Source organism: Onthophagus taurus, chromosome 3 (genome assembly GCF_036711975.1).
Source record: "Onthophagus taurus isolate NC chromosome 3, IU_Otau_3.0, whole genome shotgun sequence".
NCBI lineage: Eukaryota > Metazoa > Arthropoda > Insecta > Coleoptera > Scarabaeidae > Onthophagus > Onthophagus taurus.
This window is the reverse complement of record NC_091968.1, coordinates 28,218,945-28,240,847: the sequence shown is the minus strand read 5'-3', so window position 1 is coordinate 28,240,847 and position 21,903 is coordinate 28,218,945. Positions and strand designations below refer to the sequence as shown.

At 31.8% G+C, this 21,903-nt stretch overlaps 1 protein-coding gene and 1 long non-coding RNA gene across 2 annotated transcripts; one reads left to right on the top strand and one right to left on the bottom strand.

Moving 5' to 3' along the window:
* Positions 1–1,406: 1,406 nt before the first annotated feature.
* On the top strand, positions 1,407–1,867 carry LOC111419992 (uncharacterized). Its single transcript, XR_002707034.2, has 2 exons — positions 1,407–1,496; positions 1,550–1,867. It is a non-coding gene; the product is annotated as an uncharacterized lncRNA (long non-coding RNA).
* On the bottom strand, positions 1,566–8,455 carry LOC111419991 (glucose dehydrogenase [FAD, quinone]-like). Its single transcript, XM_023052895.2, has 4 exons — positions 8,061–8,455; positions 7,837–8,007; positions 1,892–3,174; positions 1,566–1,839 (listed from the first exon to the last, which is right to left on the bottom strand). The coding sequence occupies exons 1-4, from the start codon at positions 8,257–8,259 to the stop codon at positions 1,636–1,638; spliced, it is 1,857 nt and encodes a 618-aa protein (XP_022908663.1). The 5' UTR covers positions 8,260–8,455; the 3' UTR covers positions 1,566–1,635.
* Between the last annotated feature and the right edge of the window lie 13,448 nt (positions 8,456–21,903).

The following is a 21,903-nucleotide window of genomic DNA, read 5'->3' as shown; positions in this document are numbered from 1 at the left end:
TCGCAAAAAAAGAAAGACAAAAAGATACAACCTTGATTATGAAATGTTTTCATTAATCGTAGGTGCCTATGAACTAAGTGTTGTAAGTGTTGACAGTACAAGAATTAAATATTGTTGATCATCCGTTGTGAGTACACTTTTTCCATATTGTGATAGAAAAATGTACTATTGATGCTGAGTGTTTAGAAAAAATACTGTTTATTGATGACCATTAATTTGACATATTGCTTTACTGACGATTTCTTTTTATGGGCGCCTACGATTAATGACAGTATTTCATTGATGAGATTGTATTCTTTTGTGAATAACTCTAAAACGATGCGTTTAATTAAAAATTTTTAAGAATGACATTTATGACATAATAACAAAGTTTTAAGGAAATAATCTTTGTGGACACCTGTATAGCATAGATCCCGTGGTTGCATACTTTCAAAAGTGATCTTAAACGATTTCTCATGTTTAAAATTTTTTTAACTTTGAAGGTCCATATCTTAAGCATTTATGGGTTGGGTTGGGTATTTGTGATTAAAATTATGCCGCGACTTACAGAAACACCCCTGTATATTGTAGCGCCTCGGCCGCAAGCGACCTCAGCTTAACGGTAGTTGGCTTCCGACACCTTACATTTGATTCTATATTGATACAATATTGGATAATATACAGGGTGGTTCAGTTTTTAATCGGGAAACTTAACTAGGATGTAGTACTTGTCAAAATAACACAATTTTTTTATATAAACATAGGGTCGCAAGTCTTTTGTTTTCGATCTATGAGCTGTCAAAGTTGAGCTAAAAATTTACATTTTATCTTTTATTTCGGGTATGAGTAAACCATAGAATTTGAAATTTTGTATGTATGTACTACTGGTTAATATCTTATTATCTGGTTATCACCCTGTATATTCTAGCGCCTCGACCGCAAGCGACCTCGGCTTAAACCCTTGGGTTAAAGTGAAGCAAAAAAATTGTTAATCCTTATCTTCGAGATTATGAATCTTTATTTAGTTGATAAATTTAAAATGTTAAAACTGATTTTATTAACATTCTTATTTCCAGCTGTTCATCTGTGTGTCTACAATAACATAATTGTTGTACCAAGTTTATCGCGACCACATTCGGCTTACAAGCGCCCTACTAACTAATGGTGCTCTAATCCAATTTTAATTACATCGAGTGTGCAGACGAGGCGCAGGTTGCAACCGCAGCCACCCCCGAAACCTCACAGCTTTAACCCCCCTACATAGCCACCCTTACCATTACCACTCCCCGTGCAGATTGCGGTCTACCGGAGGCGGCAATACCACACTGAATAAGCCATTAGGCGTAATGCTGTTGTATATACGATTGTATCAAAGTGGTTCTTAATTAATAATAAAAATTAATCAGTGTCAGTGTCATCTTTGAAACTTAATCAAAATTTTATTTTAAAATGTTGATTTTAGTTCCTCTTTGTGAGATAATCTTATTTTTTTCGATATCAACTTTGGGGATATTGAGGTATCATTTTATTTAATTTATTTTAACTTTTTATTAAAAGAAAGTATTTTTAGGTCTCGCAAAAAAATAAAAGGTAAAAAGAGAATTTAATAAATTAAAAATCAATATACATTATGTACAACATTAAAATAGATTTAAATTACGAATTTTTTAACCAAAACTCTTTGATTAAATCGGACCCTTTCTCCCCAATCATAATAATCGGCGCGTTTGTGTTGGCACTAACCAAAGTAGGCATTATGGAGCCATCAATCACCCTGAGGCCTTTAACACCATAAACTCTCAGTTGAGGATCGACAACGGCTTCTCTATCCCAATAAGGACCCATTTTTGCTGTACCAACCTAAAAATATAATTTATTCAGGATTTAATAGTTTTTATTTCGAATTTTTTACCGGATGATAAATTGTTACTGTGTATAATCGAATCATACACTCAAAATATTGATCGGTGTACTCCGGAATATGACTACATTGCGGAAATTTATGATGTCGACTTCCGTGTTTTCGAAAAGCTTTCGTATAACCCAAAGCAACCCCGATTCTTGCTCCATCAATCAAAGTTTTCAAATCGTGCTCATCAGCGAAATAATTAGGATAAATTAAAGGATAATCAAACGGATTTGAGCTTCTCAATTTAATAACTCCCCGACTTCTTGGACGTAACAGCATCGGAATAAAACTAAAAGCGTCTCGATTCGAGATCGGCTCAAAAACTTTATTATAAAATTCTTCACTTAATCCGTGAGCTTTTCTCAATTGAGCCCCCGCATCCGAACTGGTCGCACCGCTTACAAAATGAAACTCTATATCCGGATAATCATCGCTTGCATTCACATATTTTGTGTTAACGAACGCCAAACCTTCAACTCCGCCGAGTATTGTTAAAGGACCCGATCCCATGACGGCGTATTGTAAAAGAGGAGATGCTGCGTAAATCCTTTCTAAAGTAATCGAAATCGGTTCATCAATTAGAAAAGTTAATCCACCGAGTCCGACGTGATCTTGCAGATTAAATCCGACCCGCAAATCTTGAATTAAAGGTATGTTGTGTTTGATTAATTCTTCTTTTGGACCCACGCCGCTCAACATCAATAATTGAGGGGTATTAACCGATCCCGCCGATAAAATCACTTCTTTTCTTGCGCGAATTCGATGAATTTTACCATCCCTATAAAACTCAACCCCGTAAGCTATTCTAGTACTCGGATCGATTAATACTTTCGTAACGTGAGAATGCATCGCAACGTGAAGGTTTTGTCTTAATCTAACCGGTCTTAAAAACGCTTTCCCCGTTGAACATCTCGATCCGCGTCTAATCGTTCCTTGGGCGATCATAAAACCGCTTTGAAATTGGCCGTTTAAGTCTCTATTTTCGTATCCTAGCTCTTTTCCGCCTTCAATAAAACTTGCTAGCAAAGGGGTGTGATAAGGGGCTTCTGTTACGGTTAAAAAACCCCCTTTTTTGTGATACGGCGTTTTTGTTAGATACGGATTTTCGTTGTCTTCGGATTTTTTGAAATAATAAAGCGCGTCCGCGTAACCCCAACCTGGATTTCCTAGGGATTCCCAATGGTCGTAATCTTTTCGATTTCCTCTAACGTATAACATGTAGTTTAAAACTGATGAGCCCCCGATTACTTTTCCGCGTGGCCAATTACATCTTCCTCCTTTCATTGCTACAAAAAGTTATTAATAACAAATAATTAATAGAGTAAAACTAGTTTTAATTGCTATTTAATTCTAGATTGTTGTGTATTTCTAACATTCGGGTTTACCCACACGTCTCTTAAGACGGCTAAACCCGATTATTTCTACTTCTAGATCTAGTGTTAGTTCTAATAATTGTATTAGGTAGCGCTAATTAGCACTAGATAATGCTAGGTTGTGTATTATTAGTGAACTAAAACTAGAACTAACACTAGACCTAGAACTAGAAAGTTTCGGGTTTAGCCGTGCGTCTTCAGGTGTTAATGGTAACACTCAGGCATGCTATAAAAAAACTTTTGGAACAATAGTTATTGCAAATTTTATTCTTAGCAATATTGCTCTGTTTCACTTTTGCTCTGAGATGCGTCAAAATCAAGAAAAATACGAAGATATGAAAATTGGATGAATTTTTGCTTTTTCAAGTAATTAATGGTAACACTCAGAAAACGGAGCATATTATAAAAAAACCTTTCGAACAATAGTTATTGCAAATTTTATTCTTAGTAATATTGATCTCTATCACTTTTGCTCTCAGATGCATCAATATCGAGAAAAATGCGAAAATATGAAATTTGGATGAATTTTTGCTTTTTCAAGTTGTTGGTAACACTTGGGAAATGGAGCATGTTATAAAAAAACTTTTCGAACAATAGTTATTGCAAATTTTATTCTTAACAATATTGCTCTCTTGCACTTTCACTATTAAATGCGTCAATATCAAGAAAAATACAAAAATATGAAAATTGAATGAATTTGTTGCTTTTGCAAGTACTTAATGGTAATACTCTGGAAACCGAGCATTTTATAAAAAAACTTTTAAAACAAAAGTTGTAGCAAATTTTATTCTGAGCAATATTGCTCTCTTGCACTTTTACTTTTAGATGAGTCAATATTGAGAAAAATGCGAAAATATGATATTTGGATGATTTTTTTCTTTTTCAACTTGTTAATGGTAACACTTGAGAAACGGAGCGTGTTATAAAAAAACTTTTAGAACAATAGTTATTGCAAATTTTATTCTTAACAATCTTGTTCTCTTGCACTTTTACTTTTAGATGTGTCAATATCGAGAAAAATACGAAAATATGAAAATTTGATGAATTTGTTGCTTTTGCAAGTACTCAATAGTAGTACTCTGGAAACGGAGCATTTAAAAAAAAAACTTTTTGTACAAAAGTTGCAGCAAATTTTATTCTGAGCAATATTGCTCTCTTGCAGTTTTACTTTTAGACGCCTCAATATCGAGAAAAATACGAAAATATGAAAATTTGATGAATTTGTTGCTTTTGCAAGTACTCAATGGTAGTACTCTGGAAACGGAGGATTTAAAAAAAAAACTTTTAGTACAAAAGTTGTAGCAAATTTTATTCTGAGCAATATTGCTCTCTTGCAGATTTACTATTAGATGCGTCAATATCGAGAAAAATACGAAAATATGAAAATTTGATGAATTTGTTGCTTTGCAAGTACTCAATGGTAATACTCTGGAAACGGAGCATTTAAAAAAAAAAACTTTTAGTACAAAAGTTATAGCAAATTTTATTCTGAGCAATATTGCTCTGTTGCAGTTTTACTTTTAGATACGTCAATATCGAGAAAAATACGAAAATATGAAAATTTGATGAATTTGTTGCTTTTGCAAGTACTCAATGGTAGCACTCTGGAAACGGAGCATTTTAAGAAAAAACTTTTAGTACAAAAGTTGTAGCAAATGTTATTCTTAGCAATATTGCTCTCTTGCAGTTTTACTTTTAGATGCTTCAATATCGAGAAAAATACGAAAATATGAAAATTTGATGAATTTGTTGCTTTTGCAAGTACTCAATGGTAGTACTCTGGAAACGGAGCATTTAAAAAAAAAACTTTTAGTACAAAAGTTGTAGCAAATTTTATTCTGAGCAATATTGCTCTCTTGCAGTTTTACTTTTAGATGCGTCAATATCGAGAAAAATACGAAAATATGAAAATTTGATGAATTTGTTGCTTTTGCAAGTACTCAATGGTAGTACTCTGGAAACGGAGCATTTAAAAAAAAACTTTTAGTACAAAAGTTATAGCAAATTTTATTCTGAGCAATATTGCTCTCTTGCACTTTTACTGTTAGATGCCTCAATATCAAAAAAAAAACGAAAATATGAAAATTTGATGAATTTGTTGCTTTTGCAAGTACTCAATGGTAGCACTCTGGAAACGGAGCATTTAAAGAAAAAACTTTTAGTACAAAAGTTGTAGCAAATTTTATTCTGAGCAATATTGCTCTCTTGCAGTTTTACTTTTAGATGCGTCAATATCGAGAAAAATACGAAAATATGAAAATTTGATGAATTTGTTGCTTTTGCAAGTACTCAATGGCAGCACTTTGGAAACGGAGCATTTAAAAAAAAACTTTTAGTACAAAAGTTGTAGCAAATTTTATTCTGAGCAATATTGCTCTCTTGCACTTTTACTTTTAGATGTGTCAATATCGAGAAAAATACAAAAATATGAAAATTTGATGAATTTGTTGCTTTTGCAAGTACTGAATGGTAGCACTCTGGAAACGGAGCATTTAAAGAAAAAACTTTTAGTACAAAAGTTGTAGCAAATTTTATTCTGAGCAATATTGCTCTGTTGCAGTTTTACTTTTAGATGCGTCAATATCGAGAAAAATACGAAAATATGAAAATTTGATGAATTTGTTGCTTTTACAAGTACTGAATGGTAGCACTCTGGAAATGGAGCATTTAAAGAAAAAACTTTTAGTACAAAAGTTGTAGCAAATTTTATTCTTAGCAATATTGCTCTCTTGCAGTTTTACTTTTAGATGCTTCAATATCGAGAAAAATACGAAAATATGAAAATTTGATGAATTTGTTGCTTTTGCAAGTACTGAATGGTAGTACTCTGGAAACGGAGCATTTAAAAAAAAACTTTTAGTACAAAAGTTGTAGCAAATTTTATTCTGAGCAATATTGCTGTCTGGCAGATTTACTTTTAGATGCGTCAATATCGAGAAAAATACGAAAATATGAAAATTTTATGAATTTGTTGCTTTTGCAAGTACTTAATGGTAGCACTCTGGAAACGGAGCTTTTAAAAAAAAACTTTTAGTACAAAAGTTGCAGCAAATTTTATTCTGAGTAATATTGCTCTCTTGCAGTTTTACTTTTAGATGCTTCAATATCGAGAAAAATACGAAAATATGAAAATTTGTTGCTTTTTTAAGTTGTCAATGGTAACATTCGGGAAGCGAAGTATGTTATAAAAAAACTTTTGGAACAATAGTTATTGCAAATTTTATTCTTAACAATATTGCTCTGTTGCACTTTTACTTTTATGCGTCAATATCGAGAAAAGTACGAAAATGTGAAAATTTGATGAACTGAAATTTGAAATTTGTTGCTTTTTCCGATCCAACTTATAAATATGACAGCGCCATCTATCGATCATCAGGTAAATTTTAAGCTGTGCCATCTATCCATCATCAAGTAAATTTTAAGCTGCACCATCTATCGATCATCAGGTAAATTTTAAGCTGCGCCATCTATCGCTCATCAGGTAAACCACCCCCTTTTTAGTTTCACTACACGCCACCAGATGGCGCCACATGAATTTTTAATGTTCCGTGCTACGACGCGACGTCACTTACTGCGCATGCGCGGAGGGCAACTTACCTCTGGTCATCGAGATACATATAATTTATATAAACATAGTATATCTCGATGCCTCTGGCAGTTATTAACATCGTGTTTGATCGTGTTCTTTCAAAGTGACGTCATTTTTAGTATTGGGCCGACTGGATAGATGGCGTTATATTGAATATTATGTAGATATCTATTTATCTTGGAAGCTAGAAAGTACAAATATTTTAGGACTTAAGTAGTCATTTCGTCCATTTGTTTTTCTACTGTTTTCTGTTTACGTTGCTTGTCAAATTTGTTGGTGTTTGGATGTGGCTTTGTGCTTTTTAAAGACTTTAGAAACTTTAAAGAAATTTACGAAATTTTATTCGTGGTAAGTACATTTGATATACTTTTTTTTTATTCATTTGGGGTTATATTTGAATACACCACACTGATGTCACCGGCAAATAACGCCCGGATTGCCAATTACACATTGTTTTATTCATATATTATTATGTGTTATATTATTATCTTAACACATTGTTTATAGTTATTCTTCTTTTATATTAAAATAAGACTTTATGTTTATGATAATGATTTTGATAAAAAGATTCTTAAAATACACAAATGTCTTTTATTTTTTTATTTAATTCCACGCAAAAAAAATATTAGAAAATTTGATATTTAAGAGGTATCACGTTTGAAATAGCCTCTATTAGTAATGGGCCAAGCCGTTCGGAGCGCTGGTGCTTTTACGTAAATGTCACATCTATATAAGTTATCTATGGGGAGCAACTTCCGCTCCAGAACCAGCATTAATACACTACTGATGCGTCAATATCGAGAAAAATATGAAAATAGAATACATTTGTTGCTTTTTCACGTTGTTAGCAATCCATCTTAAGAGGCGCATAGCTAAGCCAGAATATTTCTAATTCTAAATCTAGTTTTAGTCCTAGTGTTAACTGTAGTTTAGTTGTTATTCAAGGCCAGATAAGAACTTTTTTTACTGTAATGATTTATATTTACCTAAACATGCATTTCCTTGAGGTTCACTTTTATATTTCCAATCTAATTGGGATAATTGTAAATAAGCTGCCATTATTGGAACATCTGAAATTTCAGTTTCATCTCCTCCAGCTTCTAAAAGCAAAACGTTCCAATTCTCTTGCTCTGTTAATCGATTTGCAACAACGGCACCTAAATCAAAACATTTTTCTTTAAATTGTTTAATTAAAATGGATAAATATTACCTGCTGATCCCGCCCCAATCACAATAAAATCATAAACACTTTCCATTGAATCCGTGTCGGTATCAATCGGTCTTGATTCTGGGTCCATCATATCGTATTGGAAATAAGCAATAGCTGCGACTAAAGCTGGAAGGAAAACTCCCATATTTGAAGCGGCCGCTGCTCCCAAACCGACTAAAGGGGCTGTTAAAGCACTCATTTCGTCCAATTAATTTAATTCATTAATAAAGTAACAAAACACTTTCACTTATGTCACAAAACGGTTAAATATTAACAAATACAACATAAATTTTTTGTAAAAACTTTTAAGGGAGACTTTTAAGATACCACTCGTATCGGTAGTGAACTTGACAGTGAGGTAATTGAGGCATTCCGAAGGAAACCGCAGTGTGTGTGTCGGTCAGACACCGCTAACCCAGCAACTCTTCTACATTGTTGACCCACTTTCAACGGTTGAAGACGTTCTCGGTCTCTTTAAGGCACTTAACGGTTACGATTTAATGTTAAATCACAGTTTTAATTTAGAAATTCATAAATTTATAACTGTTATTTATTAATTAATATACTCAACGAAGCAAATTTTCGAAAATATTTTCAATTTAATTCATAGAAAAGTAAAAATAAAAATAAAATTTAAAACGAAAACGAAAATGTGTTAATAAATAAGTTGGTAAAGCTACGTTTCTCGCTGCACGTAGACAGTGAAAAGAATGACGGTGACGCAAAAAGAAAGTTATTGCGAGTAATTTATGTTTTTAGATCGACTAAATTAAATTTTGTTGTTTCAAAAACTAAGGTATTTGCGTTTATAACGAAACGCACCAAGTTTTTAGTCTATATATGAGTTGATTTTGCTATTTTTCAAGAGATGGCGCTTAATGAAAAATAAAAATTTTTTTCAAAAATCTCTAACTTTTTTATTCCATTGCCAAATTTTTATTGCGTGTTTTCATCGTGTTCTATTAACCATTTTATATATTTTAAGACCAAGAAAAACGCAGTTTTGTTCATTTTTTGAACTAAATTTGCTAAATTAAGTTATAAATTACAGTCGAAATATCGATACTTCTCTGTTTGAGATTAATAAGAACAGAATGGTTGTCAGTGTATGTCTATTAGGTTACTAACTACAACGGGGGCTGAAAACTTCAAAACTTTATCAAATCTAAGTTTTAGAATCTCGAATTAAGGAGTAATAACCTCACTTTAATACAATGTTGCAAATGCATCTATAATTGTTCGTCTTAAGGTCTCTGAGTCTATAAAAAATCTAAAAAGTGTTAAAAAATCTCAGAAAGTTCCAAAAATAGGCAAACAGTATGTGACAAAAACTGTCAAAATGTGCCAAAAAATGTCAAAAAGTTTCAAATAATCTCTAAACATGTTAAAAAGTATTTACAAACTCCTAATCGTCCCAAAGAACTTCTGCTTCTTTTACTATTGCTCTCAGATGTGTCAATACCGAGAACAATACGAAAATATGATGAATTTATTGTTTTTCAGGTTGTTAATGGTAACACTCTGGAAACGGAACACGTTATAAAAAAACTTTTAGAACAAAAGTTGTAGCAAATTTTATTGTTAATAATATTGCTCTCTTGCATTTTTACTTTTAGATGCGTCAATATCAAGAAAAATACGAAAATATGAAATTTTGATGAATTTGTTGCCTTTTTTGGTTGTTAATGGTAACATTTTGGAAACGAAGCATGTTATAAAAAAACTTTTGGAACAATAGTTATTGCAAATTTTATTCTTAACAATATTGCTCTCTTGTACTTTTACTTGTAGATGCGTCAATATTGAGAAAAATTCGAAAATATGAAAATTTGATAAATTTTTGGTTTTTCAAGTTGTTAATGGTAACACTCTGGAAACGGAGCATGTTATAAAAAAAATGTTAGCACAAAAGTTGTAGCAAATTTTATTGTTAATAATATTGCTCTGTAGCACTTTTACTTTTAGATGCGTCAATATCAAGAAAAATACGACAATATGAAATTTTGATGAATTTGTTGCCTTTTTTGGTTATTAATGGTAACATTTTGGAAACGAAGCATGTTATAAAAAAACTTTTGCAACAATAGTTATTGCAAATTTTATTCTTAACAATATTGCTCTCTTGTACTTTTACTTGTAGATGCGTCAATATCAAGAAAAAAAAGAAAATATAAAATTTTGATGAATTTGTTGCTTTTTCAAGTGGTTAATGGTAACACTCGGGAAACAGAGCGTGTTATAAACAAACTTTTCGAACAATAGTTATTGCAAATTTTATTCTTAACAATATTGCTCTCTTGTACTTTTACTTTTAGATGCGTCAATATCGAGAAAAATACAAAAATATGAAAATTTGATGAATTTTTGGTTTTTCAAGTTGTTAATGGTAACACTCTGGAAACGGAGCATGTTATAAAAAAAATTTTAGAACAAAAGTTGTAGCAAATTTTATTGTTAATAATATTGCTCTCTAGTACTTTTACTTTTAGATGCGTCAATATCAAGAAAAATACGAAAATATGAAATTTTGATGAATTTGTTGCCATTTTGGTTGTTAATGGTAATATTTTGGAAACGAAGCATGTTATAAAAAATCTTTTGCAACAATAGTTATTGTAAATTTTATTGTTAACAATATTGCTCTCTTACACTTTTACCTTTAGATGCGTTAATATTAAGAAAAATACGAAAATATGAAATTTTGATGAATTTGTTGCTTTTTCAAGTAGTTAATGGTAACACTCGAGAAACGGAGCGTGTTATAAACAAACTTTTGGAACAATAGTTATTGCAAATTTTATTATTAACAATATTGCTCTCTTATACTTTTACTTGTAGATGCGTCAATATCGAGAAAAATTCGAAAATATGAAAATTTGATGAATTTTTGGTTTTTCAAGTTGTTAATGGTAACAGTCTGAAAACGGAGCATGTTATAAAAAATTTTTTAGAATAAAAGTTGTAGCAAATTTTGTTGTTAATAATATTGCTCTCTATCACTATTGCTCTCAGATGCGTCAATATCGAAAAAAATACAAAAATATGAAATTTAGATGAATTTGTCCCAAAAATAGGCAAACAGTATGTGACAAAAAATGTCAAAATGTGTCAAAAGGTGCCCTAATATGCCAAAAAGTGTCGAAATATGTAAAATAATCTAAAAAGTAGTCGTGTTCTCCAAAATCATCTGTTATTGATCAAATAGGATCTTTTGATGATGAATATAACGATGTTGAAGAGCAAAAGTCGGATGTTACCATGCGAGTGTCAAAAATTATCAAGAAATATCAAATTGTTGCGTTAGTAAACCCCTGATAGTTCCAAATAGGGTCGAACAATATGTAAAAGAATGTTATAATGTGTTAAAAAGTGTCAAAAGAAGTCAAATAAGCTCAAAACGTGTCGAAATGTGTCAGAAGGTTGCAAAAATTGGCAAACAATATGTTTCAAAAACTTTCATAATGTGTTAAAGAATATCAAAATGTGTCAAAAGGTACCCTAATATGTCAAAATGTGTGGAAATATGTAATATAATCTAAAAAGTATTAAAAAGTCTCAGAAAGTTCCAAAAACCGTCAAACAGTACGTGACAAAAACTGTTATAATGTGTCAAATAATCTCTTAACATGTTCAAAAGTGTTTACAAACTTCTAGTAGTCTCAAAGAACTTCTGTTTCTTTTATTATTGCTCTTAGATGTGTCAATATCGAGAAAAATACGAAAATATGAATTTATTGTTTTTCAAGTTGTTAATGGTAACACTCTGGAAACGGAGCATGTTATAAAAAAACTTTTAGAACAAAAGTTTTAGCAAATTTTATTCTTAATAATACTGCTCTCTTACACTTTTACTGTTAGATGTGTCAATATCGAGAAAAATACGAAAATATAAAATTTTGATGAATTTGTTGCTTCTTCAAGTTGTTAATGGTAACACTCGGACAACGGAGCGTGTTATAAAAAAACTTTTGGAACAATAGTTATTGCAAATTTTATTCTTAACAATATTGCTCTCTTACACTTTTACTGTTAGATGCGTCAATATCGAGAAAAATACGAAAATATAAAATTTTGATGAATTTGTTGCTTTTTCAAGTAGTTAATGGTAACACTCGGGAAACGGATCATGTTATAAAAAAACTTTTAGAACAAAAGTTGTAGCAAATTTTATTATTAATAATATTGCTCTCTTTCACTATTGCTCTCAGATGCGTCAATATCGAGAAAAATACAAAAACATGAAATTTTGATTAATTTGTTCTAAAAATAGGCAAACAGTATCTGACAAAAACTGTCAAAATGTGTCAAAAGGTGCTCTCATATGACAAGAAGTGTCGAAATATGTAAAATAATCTAAAAAGTATCAAAAAGTCTCAGAATGTTCAAAAACCGTCAAACAGCATGTGACAAAAACTGTTATAATATGTCAAAACATATCAAAATGTGTCAAATAATCTCTAAGCATGTTAAAATGTGTTTATAAACTCCTAATAGTCTTAAAGAACATTATCTACCACCATAGAGACGTACCATATGGTTTCCATCTTCAACCGGATCGGACAATACCTTTCTCCTTTAGTCTTGTAGGAAGGGTTCATGGTTGTCTAATGGTGGGTGCAAAGTTCGACCTTTCAAACTAAGTCTCTACGTGTCCAACCCAAAAAGGATTCTGTTCCAAATCCTTTCACATTAACATCTTCGTTGGCAAAGGCGTTGGAGTGGAAGTTGGTACAATATCTCAATGTCCACGCATTTGAACACGATATAGCTCTAAAAATGTAATCTGATCATCGTATTTTCTAAGATCATCTGTTACTAATCGAATAGGATCTTGTGCTGATGCTGGGCTCTAGGACTTTGTGGTACTAGACCACCACAGATGGAATATAACGATGTTGAAGAGCAAATGTCGGATTTCACCAAGCAAGTGTCGAAAAGTATCAAGAAATATCAAATTTTTGCGTTAGCAAAACCTCTGATAGTTCCAAATGGAGTCGAACAATGTGTAAAAAATAGTTATAATGTGTCAAAAAGTTGCAAAAATTGGCAAACAATATTGTTACGTGCCAAATTTTCATTTACCTTTGTTTTGTTTTGTGTTGTTACTTTGTGTGCTGAGGTGAAATATGAGTTGCATTTCGCGTTTAGGGTTTTGAATTTATTATTTTGATTTATTGTTTTTTTAATTTTAATTACACTTTATTTCAGTGACGATCGTAATGGAGTTTCCTTTAATCCTTTTTTTTTTTTCCTGAACTAAGTTTTCCTATTATTTAATTCTTTTCTTTAATTTCTTATTTTAAACTTGTTATTTTTCGTAATCTTTCCTTCTTTTATATTCTTCCGTCTTTTCTTTTCTTTGAGCGTTCCGAGTTTGCGTTAAGGATCTGATAAGGTGGGGGTTGTTAGATATCGGAAACGGATAATTGACATCTTGATCATTATTGGTCCATCGACGATACGTTGAAGAACTGTGTGCATTAGTTGAATTTTGGTGACGCCATTACGGCATTTTGGAAATTAGTAGCTTTTCTCCGATTTTCGGGATTTTACACAGTTTCTTTGTTGTTGGAAAACGAAGTTTTCGTTATTCCGATTACGGATTTATCCGGATATATATCGTATTTGCTTAAAATTTTTTTTTGGACCTAAGCCTCGTTAGATCTTGAGGCTTTTTAGTTACGGTTATCGTAACATTCAATCGTTTCCAATTTTTCTTCGCCCATCAATTTTTTTCTTTGCTGGGAGCATTTTGGAACCAAGGAACCCATCGCCATTTTGACGTTTTCGAAACCTTTCCTAACTCCACGCGACGCCACGGGAATAAAGGAAAAGATCTGTTATCAAGGGGGATAAGGTCAGATATTTTATTTTAATAAAATTCGTCGGCGGAAATTTCATTTTTAAAAATTCAAGGGAAACAAAGAATTGGAATAAGAATTTTGCGTTTCTTTTTTTGGATATCGTTTTTTTTTTATTAATTTTTTTGTGTATTAAGCGCTTCACGCGTTTTCTTTTTTTTATAATTTATAGTTACAATTTTTTTTGTGCTTCCAACTCATTATTTTTTTATTTGTAATATTAAATTTTATTGGCCCGTTTTTTTATATTTTCTCCGTTGATTTTGATTTTTTTTTAAAACGCTTTCGGAGAAAACTTGAGCTCAAGGTACTCGGGAACGTACGCGAGTTCAATTAAGATTTTTTTTTGATTTGAGTTTTTCTTGTTTAATTTGTCTTTTTGGCTAATAATTTTTTTATAATTTTTTTTGTTGTTATTGGAACACTCATTTTTTTTTTATTCAAATATTTACCTTTTCCTTTTTATATATATATTTTTTTTTTTGCTTTATTTAATAAATTTATTTCTTTATTGCAACTCATATTCGCTTCTTGATATTTTTTTTGTCTTGTTTTGTTGTGTTGTTGTCAATGTATTATTTGTTACAACTTTCCTTTCCATCACACTTCTCAGTTAGTGGACATCGTGGAAGAAACTGAGTGGCGCCTTTATAAATCGAACCACCCATCTTCACTGAACAGGCCGTGGATCCGCGATTGTTGATTTAAAGTTGTAAACATTTGTTTTGGTCAGTTTTGCTGTTGTGTTGTAAAAGGCGTTACAATATGTACTTTCATAATGTGTTAAAGAATGTTAAGATGTGTCAAAAAGTTTCAGAACATGTGTTAAAAAGATCCAAATATTTTTAAACAATATGTGTCAAAATTTGTCATAACTTGTTAAAAAGTGTCACCATGCTTGGACTTCATCAAGTTATAATTTTTGAGACAAAAACTTCATTTATCATCAAACCTCAGTCAATAAGATTTTATCCATAAACAGATTGAGCACCTGTAATAAGAAGTTTTGTTTCAAAAACGTACGTTATTATAAATCATTGCTTCTTGTGCGATTTGGCCTTTATGAGAGGAAATTTTAAAATGATTATTTAAATAAAATCACTACTACTAAACCCCAGTACAAATTATAATTAAGATTATCGTCAAGATTTCTTGCTCAAAGGAGATTAGGGGGCAATTATCGACCTCCGAGACTCCAAGTTTACGCTACGAGTACAAACCGGAAACGATCGTAATTGTTACTTGTAATTTATGATCCGAGATAATTCAGTAAAGGAAACTAAAATTAACTTGGTTCGGACTTATTCTTAGTATAGTCAACCAATATAACGCTTATTCAAAATTGATTTTTCTTCATTAAAAAAATCTATACCAACCCAGAACTAAAAAATGAAAAGAACACAAAACCAAAAAAATCTAAAAGACGTTAAAAACTGGACGTGAAAAATAAAAGCAACAAAACGCAGCAAGCGGTGGGCGGTCCAAAAACAAAAGAAGAACGCGAGGCCGTAAACGAAGTTATCGGCCGGGCGCGACCGTACTGAAAGCAAAAAGACCATCACCCCGGGTCCCATTATAATCGACCCGGCGGTCCGCAATTAACCCCTTTTTCCCTGTGCCCCAGTGCTGCCGCAACCGACGAAACATCAATAAAACGAGCAGGCCGAGACAACCTCCTCCGACGCCCTCACACGCGGCTAAAAAGGGAACTAAGTTTAACACACCGCCATCAATACACGTGTGTAACGGTGGTAGTTTTACTTCATGTTTTATCAACAAGTAAATTGTGTTTAAAAGTGTAGATTTGAAATAAATATTTTTATGTTTATGTTGTTACGGTCCTGTAAATATCGAAATACTTATAGGTTGAGGATAGAAAGAGATGGTTATAGATACACGTGAAACAACCGGCGTAGACACACGGTTAAAAAGGCCGACGTTGGGCCATTATAGTAGCTACTCCTCGCGGATCCGCTGGATCCGCTCTCGGTCTCGTAGCACAACGTGTGGAAACACGTAAAAAGAGGATAAGAGCGCGAGGCAGGGAAAGCAGTGGTGGACGAGGTGATGGTGGTAGAGAGAAGGGTGAGGGCGAGACGAAAGAGGACCGGAGTCGGCCTTTGGGGCCATTAGCGCGAACGAGATATCAACCCGGTCTCGTCGCGGCACTCTCCTTATCGCTCTAATGTAAAGTGTCGCTCTTTATCCTTTAAGTAAATGGGCGGACGCAGAGGTTCCCCATTGGCGGGGACCATCCTCGTGACGGGAATGCTTTCGGTCCACGTGGACCGAGAAATAACACCGTCTCACTCTTCTTAAGGTATTTACAAGGGTGGATCAAAAAGTTATTATTTTATTACTTTTTTTGTTTATTAATTATCTTCGAGTCAATATCGCAGTCAACATCACATCAAATAAAAAACAAATAAATGCACCCGATTGTAACGCGTTAGAAATCTTTCTTAAAAGTTAAATTGGTTGCCTATATTAGAAACTTATCAAGGTGGGTTGTTTAAACGACACCGGTGATTCCCAAAACTTCATAATTCCAAGATGTTTGATCTAACTCTAAGTAAACAAACAATAAAATGAGATGAGATCCAGTTTTCAATGAACAGTCCATTTTGAAATATCTCTTTTGATTCATGAGATATAAATCATTGAGAAATTTTAATCGGAATTTTGAGAATAATTTAAAAAACGGAGAAAAATCGGTTTCTTGGAAAATTGAAATGAGACTTCGCTTAATTATTAAAGAAAGCATCTATTTTCTTTTTGGTTCTTGAGATATAAGTTATTGAAGTGAGTTAGAAATTTTTACCGATTCATTGATATAAAAATTCGAGAAAAATCGGTTTCTTGGAAAATTGGAATGAAACTTCCGTTAATTATTAAAGAAAGTGTGTACTTTCCAATGAAAAAGCCCGTTTTGCAAAATTCTTTTTGGTTCTTGAGATATAAGTTACTGAAGTGAGTTAGAAATTTTTACTGATATTGAGATTAATATAAAAATTCGAGAAAAATCGGTTTCTTGGAAAATTGGAATTAAACTTCTCCTAATTATTAAAGAAAGCCTCTACTTTCCAATGAAAAAGCCCGTTTTCAAAAATTCCTGTTGGTTCATGAGATATAAGTTTTTGAAGTGAATTAAAATTTTTACAGATTTTGAGATTAATACAAAAATTCGAGAAAAATCGGTTTCTTGGGAAATTGGATTGAAATGTCCCTTAATTATTAAAGAAAGCTTCCACATTCCAATGAAAAAGCCCGTTTTGCAAAATTCCTTTGGGTTCTTGAGATATAAGTTATTGAAGTGAGGTAGAAATTTTTACAAATTTTTGGCATTCATATAAAAATTCGAGAAAAATCGGTTTCTTGGAAAATTGGATTGAAATTTCCCTTAATTATTAAAGAAAGCTTCCACATTCCAATGAAAAAGCCCGTTTTGCAAAATTCCTTTTGGTTCTTGAGATACAGCTTATTGAAGTGAATTAGAAATTTTATCGATTTTGAGATAAATATAAAAATTCGAGAAAAATCGGTTTCTTGGAAAATTGGAATGGAACTTCACTTACGTATTAAAGAAAGTATCTACTTTCCAATGAAAAAGCCCGTTTTGCAGAATTCTTTTTAGTTTTTGAGATACAGCTTATTGAAGTGAATTAGAAATTTTATCGATTTTGAGATAAATATAAAAATTCGAGAAAAATCGGTTTCTTGGAAAATTGGATTGAAATTTCCCTTAATTATTAAAGAAAGCTTCCACATTCCAATGAAAAAGCCCGTTTTGCAAAATTCCTTTTGGTTTTTGAGATATAAGTTATTGAAGTGAATAAGAAATTTTACCGATTTTGAGATTAATACAAAAATTCAAGAAAAATTGGTTTCTTGGAAAATTGGATTGAAATTTTCCTTAATTATTAAAGAAAGCCTCTACATTCCAATGAAAAAGCCCGTTTTGCAAAATTCCTTTTGGTTCTTGAGATACAGCTTATTGAAGTGAATTAGAAATTTTATCGATTTTGACATAAATATAAAAATTCGATAAAAATCGGTTTCTTGGAAAATTGGAATGGAACTTCACTTACGTATTAAAGAAAGCATCTACTTTCCAATGAAAATGCCCGTTTTGCAAAATTCTTTTTGGTTCTTGAGATATAAGTTATTGAAGTTAGTTAGAAATTTTTACCGATATTGAGATTAATATAAAAATACGAGAAAAATCGGTTTCTTGGAAAATTGGAATTAAACTTCTCCTAATTATTAAAGAAAGCCTCTACTTTCCAATGAAAAAGCCCGTTTTGCAAAATTCTTTTTGGTTCTTGAGATATAAGTTACTGAAGTGAGTTAGAAATTTTTACTGATATTGAGATTAATATAAAAATTCGAGAAAAATCGGTTTCTTGGAAAATTGGAATTAAACTTCTCCTAATTATTAAAGAAAGCCTCTACTTTCCAATGAAAAAGCCCGTTTTCAAAAATTCCTGTTGGTTCTTGAGATATAAGTTATTGAAGTGAATTAGAAATGTTACCGATTTTGAGATTAATACAAAAATTCGAGAAAAATCGGTTTCTTGGGAAATTGGATTGAAATTTCTCTTAATTATTAAAGAAAGCTTCTACATTCCAATGAAAAAGCCCGTTTTGCAAAATTCCTTTTGGTTCTTGAGATATAAGTTATTGAAGTGAATAAGAAATTTTACTGATTTTGAGATTAATACAAAAATTCAAGAAAAATTGGTTTCTTGGAAAATTGGATTGAAATTTCCCTTAATTATTAAAGAAAGCTTCCACATTCCAATGAAAAAGCCCGTTTTGCAAAATTCCTTTTGGTTCTTGAGATACAGCTTATTGAAGTGAATTAGAAATTTTATCGATTTTGAGATAAATATAAAAATTCGAGAAAAATCGGTTTCTTGGAAAATTGGATTGAAATTTCCCTTAATTATTAAAGATAGCTTCTACATTCCAATGAAAAAGCCTGTTTTGCAAAATTCCTTTTGGTTCTTGAGATATAAGTTATTGAAGTGAATAAGAAATTTTACCGATTTTGAGATTAATACAAAAATTCGACAAAAATTAGGTTCTTGCAAAATTGGATTGAAATTTCTCTTAATTATTAAAGAAAGCTTCTACATTCCAATGAAAAAGCCCGTTTTGCAAAATTCCTTTGGGTTCTTGGGATATAAGTTATTGAAGTGAGGTAGAAATTTTTACAAATTTTTGGCATTAATATAAAAATTCGAGAAAAATCGGTTTCTTGGAAAATTGGATTGAAATTTCCCTTAATTATTAAAGAAAGCTTCCACATTCCAATGAAAAAGCCCGTTTTGCAAAATTCCTTTTGGTTCTTGAGATACAGCTTATTGAAGTGAATTAGAAATTTTATCGATTTTGAGATAAATATAAAAATTCAAGAAAAATCGGTTTCTTGGAAAATTAGAATGGAACTTCACTTACGTATTAAAGAAAGTATTTACTTTCCAATGAAAATGCCCGTTTTGCAAAATTCTTTTTGGTTCTTGAGATATAAGTTATTGAAGTGAGTTAGAAATTTTTACCGATATTGAGATTAATATAAAAATTTGAGAAAAATCGGTTTCTTGGAAAATTGGAATTAAACTTCTCCTAATTATTAAAGAAAGCCTCTACTTTCCAATGAAAAAGCCCGTTTTCAAAAATTCCTGTTGGTTTTTGAGATATAAGTTATTGAAGTGAATTAGAAATTTTATCGATTTTGAGATTAATATAAAAATTCGAGAAAAATCGGTTTCTTGGAAAATTGGATTGAAATTTCTCTTAATTATTAAAGAAAGCTTCTACATTCCAATGAAAAAGCCCGTTTAGCAAAATTCCTTTTGGTTCTTGAGATATAAGTTATTGAAGTGAGGTAGAAATTTTTACAAATTTTTGGCATTAATATAAAAATTTGAGAAAAATCGGTTTCTTGGAAAATTGGTTTGAAATTTCTCCTAATTATTAAAGAAAGCCTCTACTTTCCAATGAAAAAGCCCGTTTTACAAAATTCCTTTTGGTTTTCGAGATATAAGTTATTGAAGTGAATAAGAAATTTTATCGATTTTGAGATAAATATAAAAATTCGAGAAAAATCGGTTTCTTGGAAAATTGGATTGAAATTTCCCTTAATTATTAAAGAAAGCTTCCACATTCCAACGAAAAAGCCCGTTTTACAAAATTCCTTTTGGTTCTTGAGATATAAGTTATTGAAGTGAATTCGAAATTTTACCGATTTTGAGATAAATACAAAAATTCGAGAAAAATCGGTTTCTTGGAAAATTGGTTTGAAATTTCCCTTAATTAATAAAGAAAGCTTCCACATTCCAATGAAAAAGCCCGTTTCGCAAAATTCTTTTTGGTTCTTGAGATATAACTTATTGAAGTGAGGTAGAAATTTTTACCGATTTTGGCATTAATTTAAAAATTCCCGAAAAATCGGTTTCTTGAAAAATTTAAATGAAACTTCTCTTAATTATTAAAGAAAGCATCTACTTTCCAAAGAAAATCTCGTTTTTGGAAAATTCCTTTGGGTTCTTGAGATATAAATTAATGAAGTGAATTAGCAATTTTCACCGATTTTGAGATTAATTTAAAAATTTCATAAAAATCAATTTCTTGGAAAATTGTTATGAAACTTTCACTAAATATTAATAGAAGCATCTTCTTCCTCATCAACAAGGCCGTTTTGAAATATTCCCTTTGCCTCTTGAGATCTGAATGATTAAAATTAATTACAAATTTCCTGTAAAACTGATTTTTCTTAAAATTGTTCTGCTATTTTCAAAATTTATTAATAAAGGCATCTTAATAATGGTTGAAGTAAACTGTAAAATCATGTTGATTATTGATTTGATGTAATTGCAAGGAAATGAAAATTGTTTCTTTGGGATAAAAAAATAAATAAAGTTGGGGTTGTGTAAACAGGTAAAACGCTACCAAAAACAGTAATCCCACGTCGGACAAACACCGTCGGCAGCCGATAACGTTCCAATACGGTCTTCGTCGTTCGGGCGTTGGTAAGAAGGAGGGACAAGACGAATCAATAAAAGTTAATCTTGTTTCTCAAACCCGTTGAGCACAGTTGAGCAATTCCACTCGGACAGACTCCAAGATCGGAGCTGTCCTCTTTCGTTTTCTCCTTCTCCTTATCGTCCTTTTTCTTCTTCTTTCACGTCCATCCGTTGGGGCTTTTAAAATACCGCTGAAGTGCCAGAATCCGGTCGGGCAAACCGAGTCGATTTTCTGACCTGCCGAGTGTTTGCGGTCGTATGGATCTTCCACGGATTACAGACTTTATACAGGACCGTAATCAAAAAAATCTTATTCGTTAACAACATTTTTTTTTACAATTTCCTTATCAATTAATTCATTTTATTTTAATTTCATTTAATTACTGTTGAGGTAAATAACATTTCTTGTTTGTTTATTTTGGTTATTGAAATTGGGATTAAAATAATTGTTAAAGACGGATCTGATTTGTACTGTCTCGTTTCTTCGGAAAGAACGGTTGTCCTTGTCGTTGAAACGCTTGGGGCGGCGTCCCTGCGGCCGACTAAAGTTCTTCGCGGCACCGCTAATATCCAATTTGTCCCAACGGAAACTTTTATCCGTCGCCGGCGCCGAGTGAGACGAAACTACGGTTAAACTTTCCGGTTATTACGTGATGTAAATAAATGATACAAGTTTCCTTATTAATTTTGATGAATTTCTTTTCGACCGCGCAATTCCTTTCTTTTCCCGGTCCTTTTTTATCCTATACTCTAGTTTTTAATTCGGAGGAGTAAAATAAGGATGTCTTCAGCCGCACGACTAAACACAATACTTTCTAGTTTTAAGTCTAATGTTAGTTCTAGTTTTACACTAGCACTATCACTAGAAGTAACACAAAACCTAGAACTAGAATCATTCTTCAGTCTTGAGAGACATGCGGAGACCATGTGGAGACCATGACATGTGAGACTATT

What these genes read in the sequence shown, in the direction of transcription:
- LOC111419991 (XM_023052895.2), bottom strand. Translation starts at nt 8,259, where the DNA reads ATGAGTGCTTTAACAGCCCCTTTAGTCGGTTTGGGAGCAGCGGCCGCT. An exon ending in GATTGGGGCGGGATCAGCAG is followed by an intron (nt 8,008 to 8,060) that starts GTAATATTTATC and finishes GTTTTGATTTAG; the next exon opens with GTGCCGTTGTTGCAAATCGA. An exon ending in TCAAGGAAATGCATGTTTAG is followed by an intron (nt 3,175 to 7,836) that starts GTAAATATAAAT and finishes AACTTTTTGTAG; the next exon opens with CAATGAAAGGAGGAAGATGT.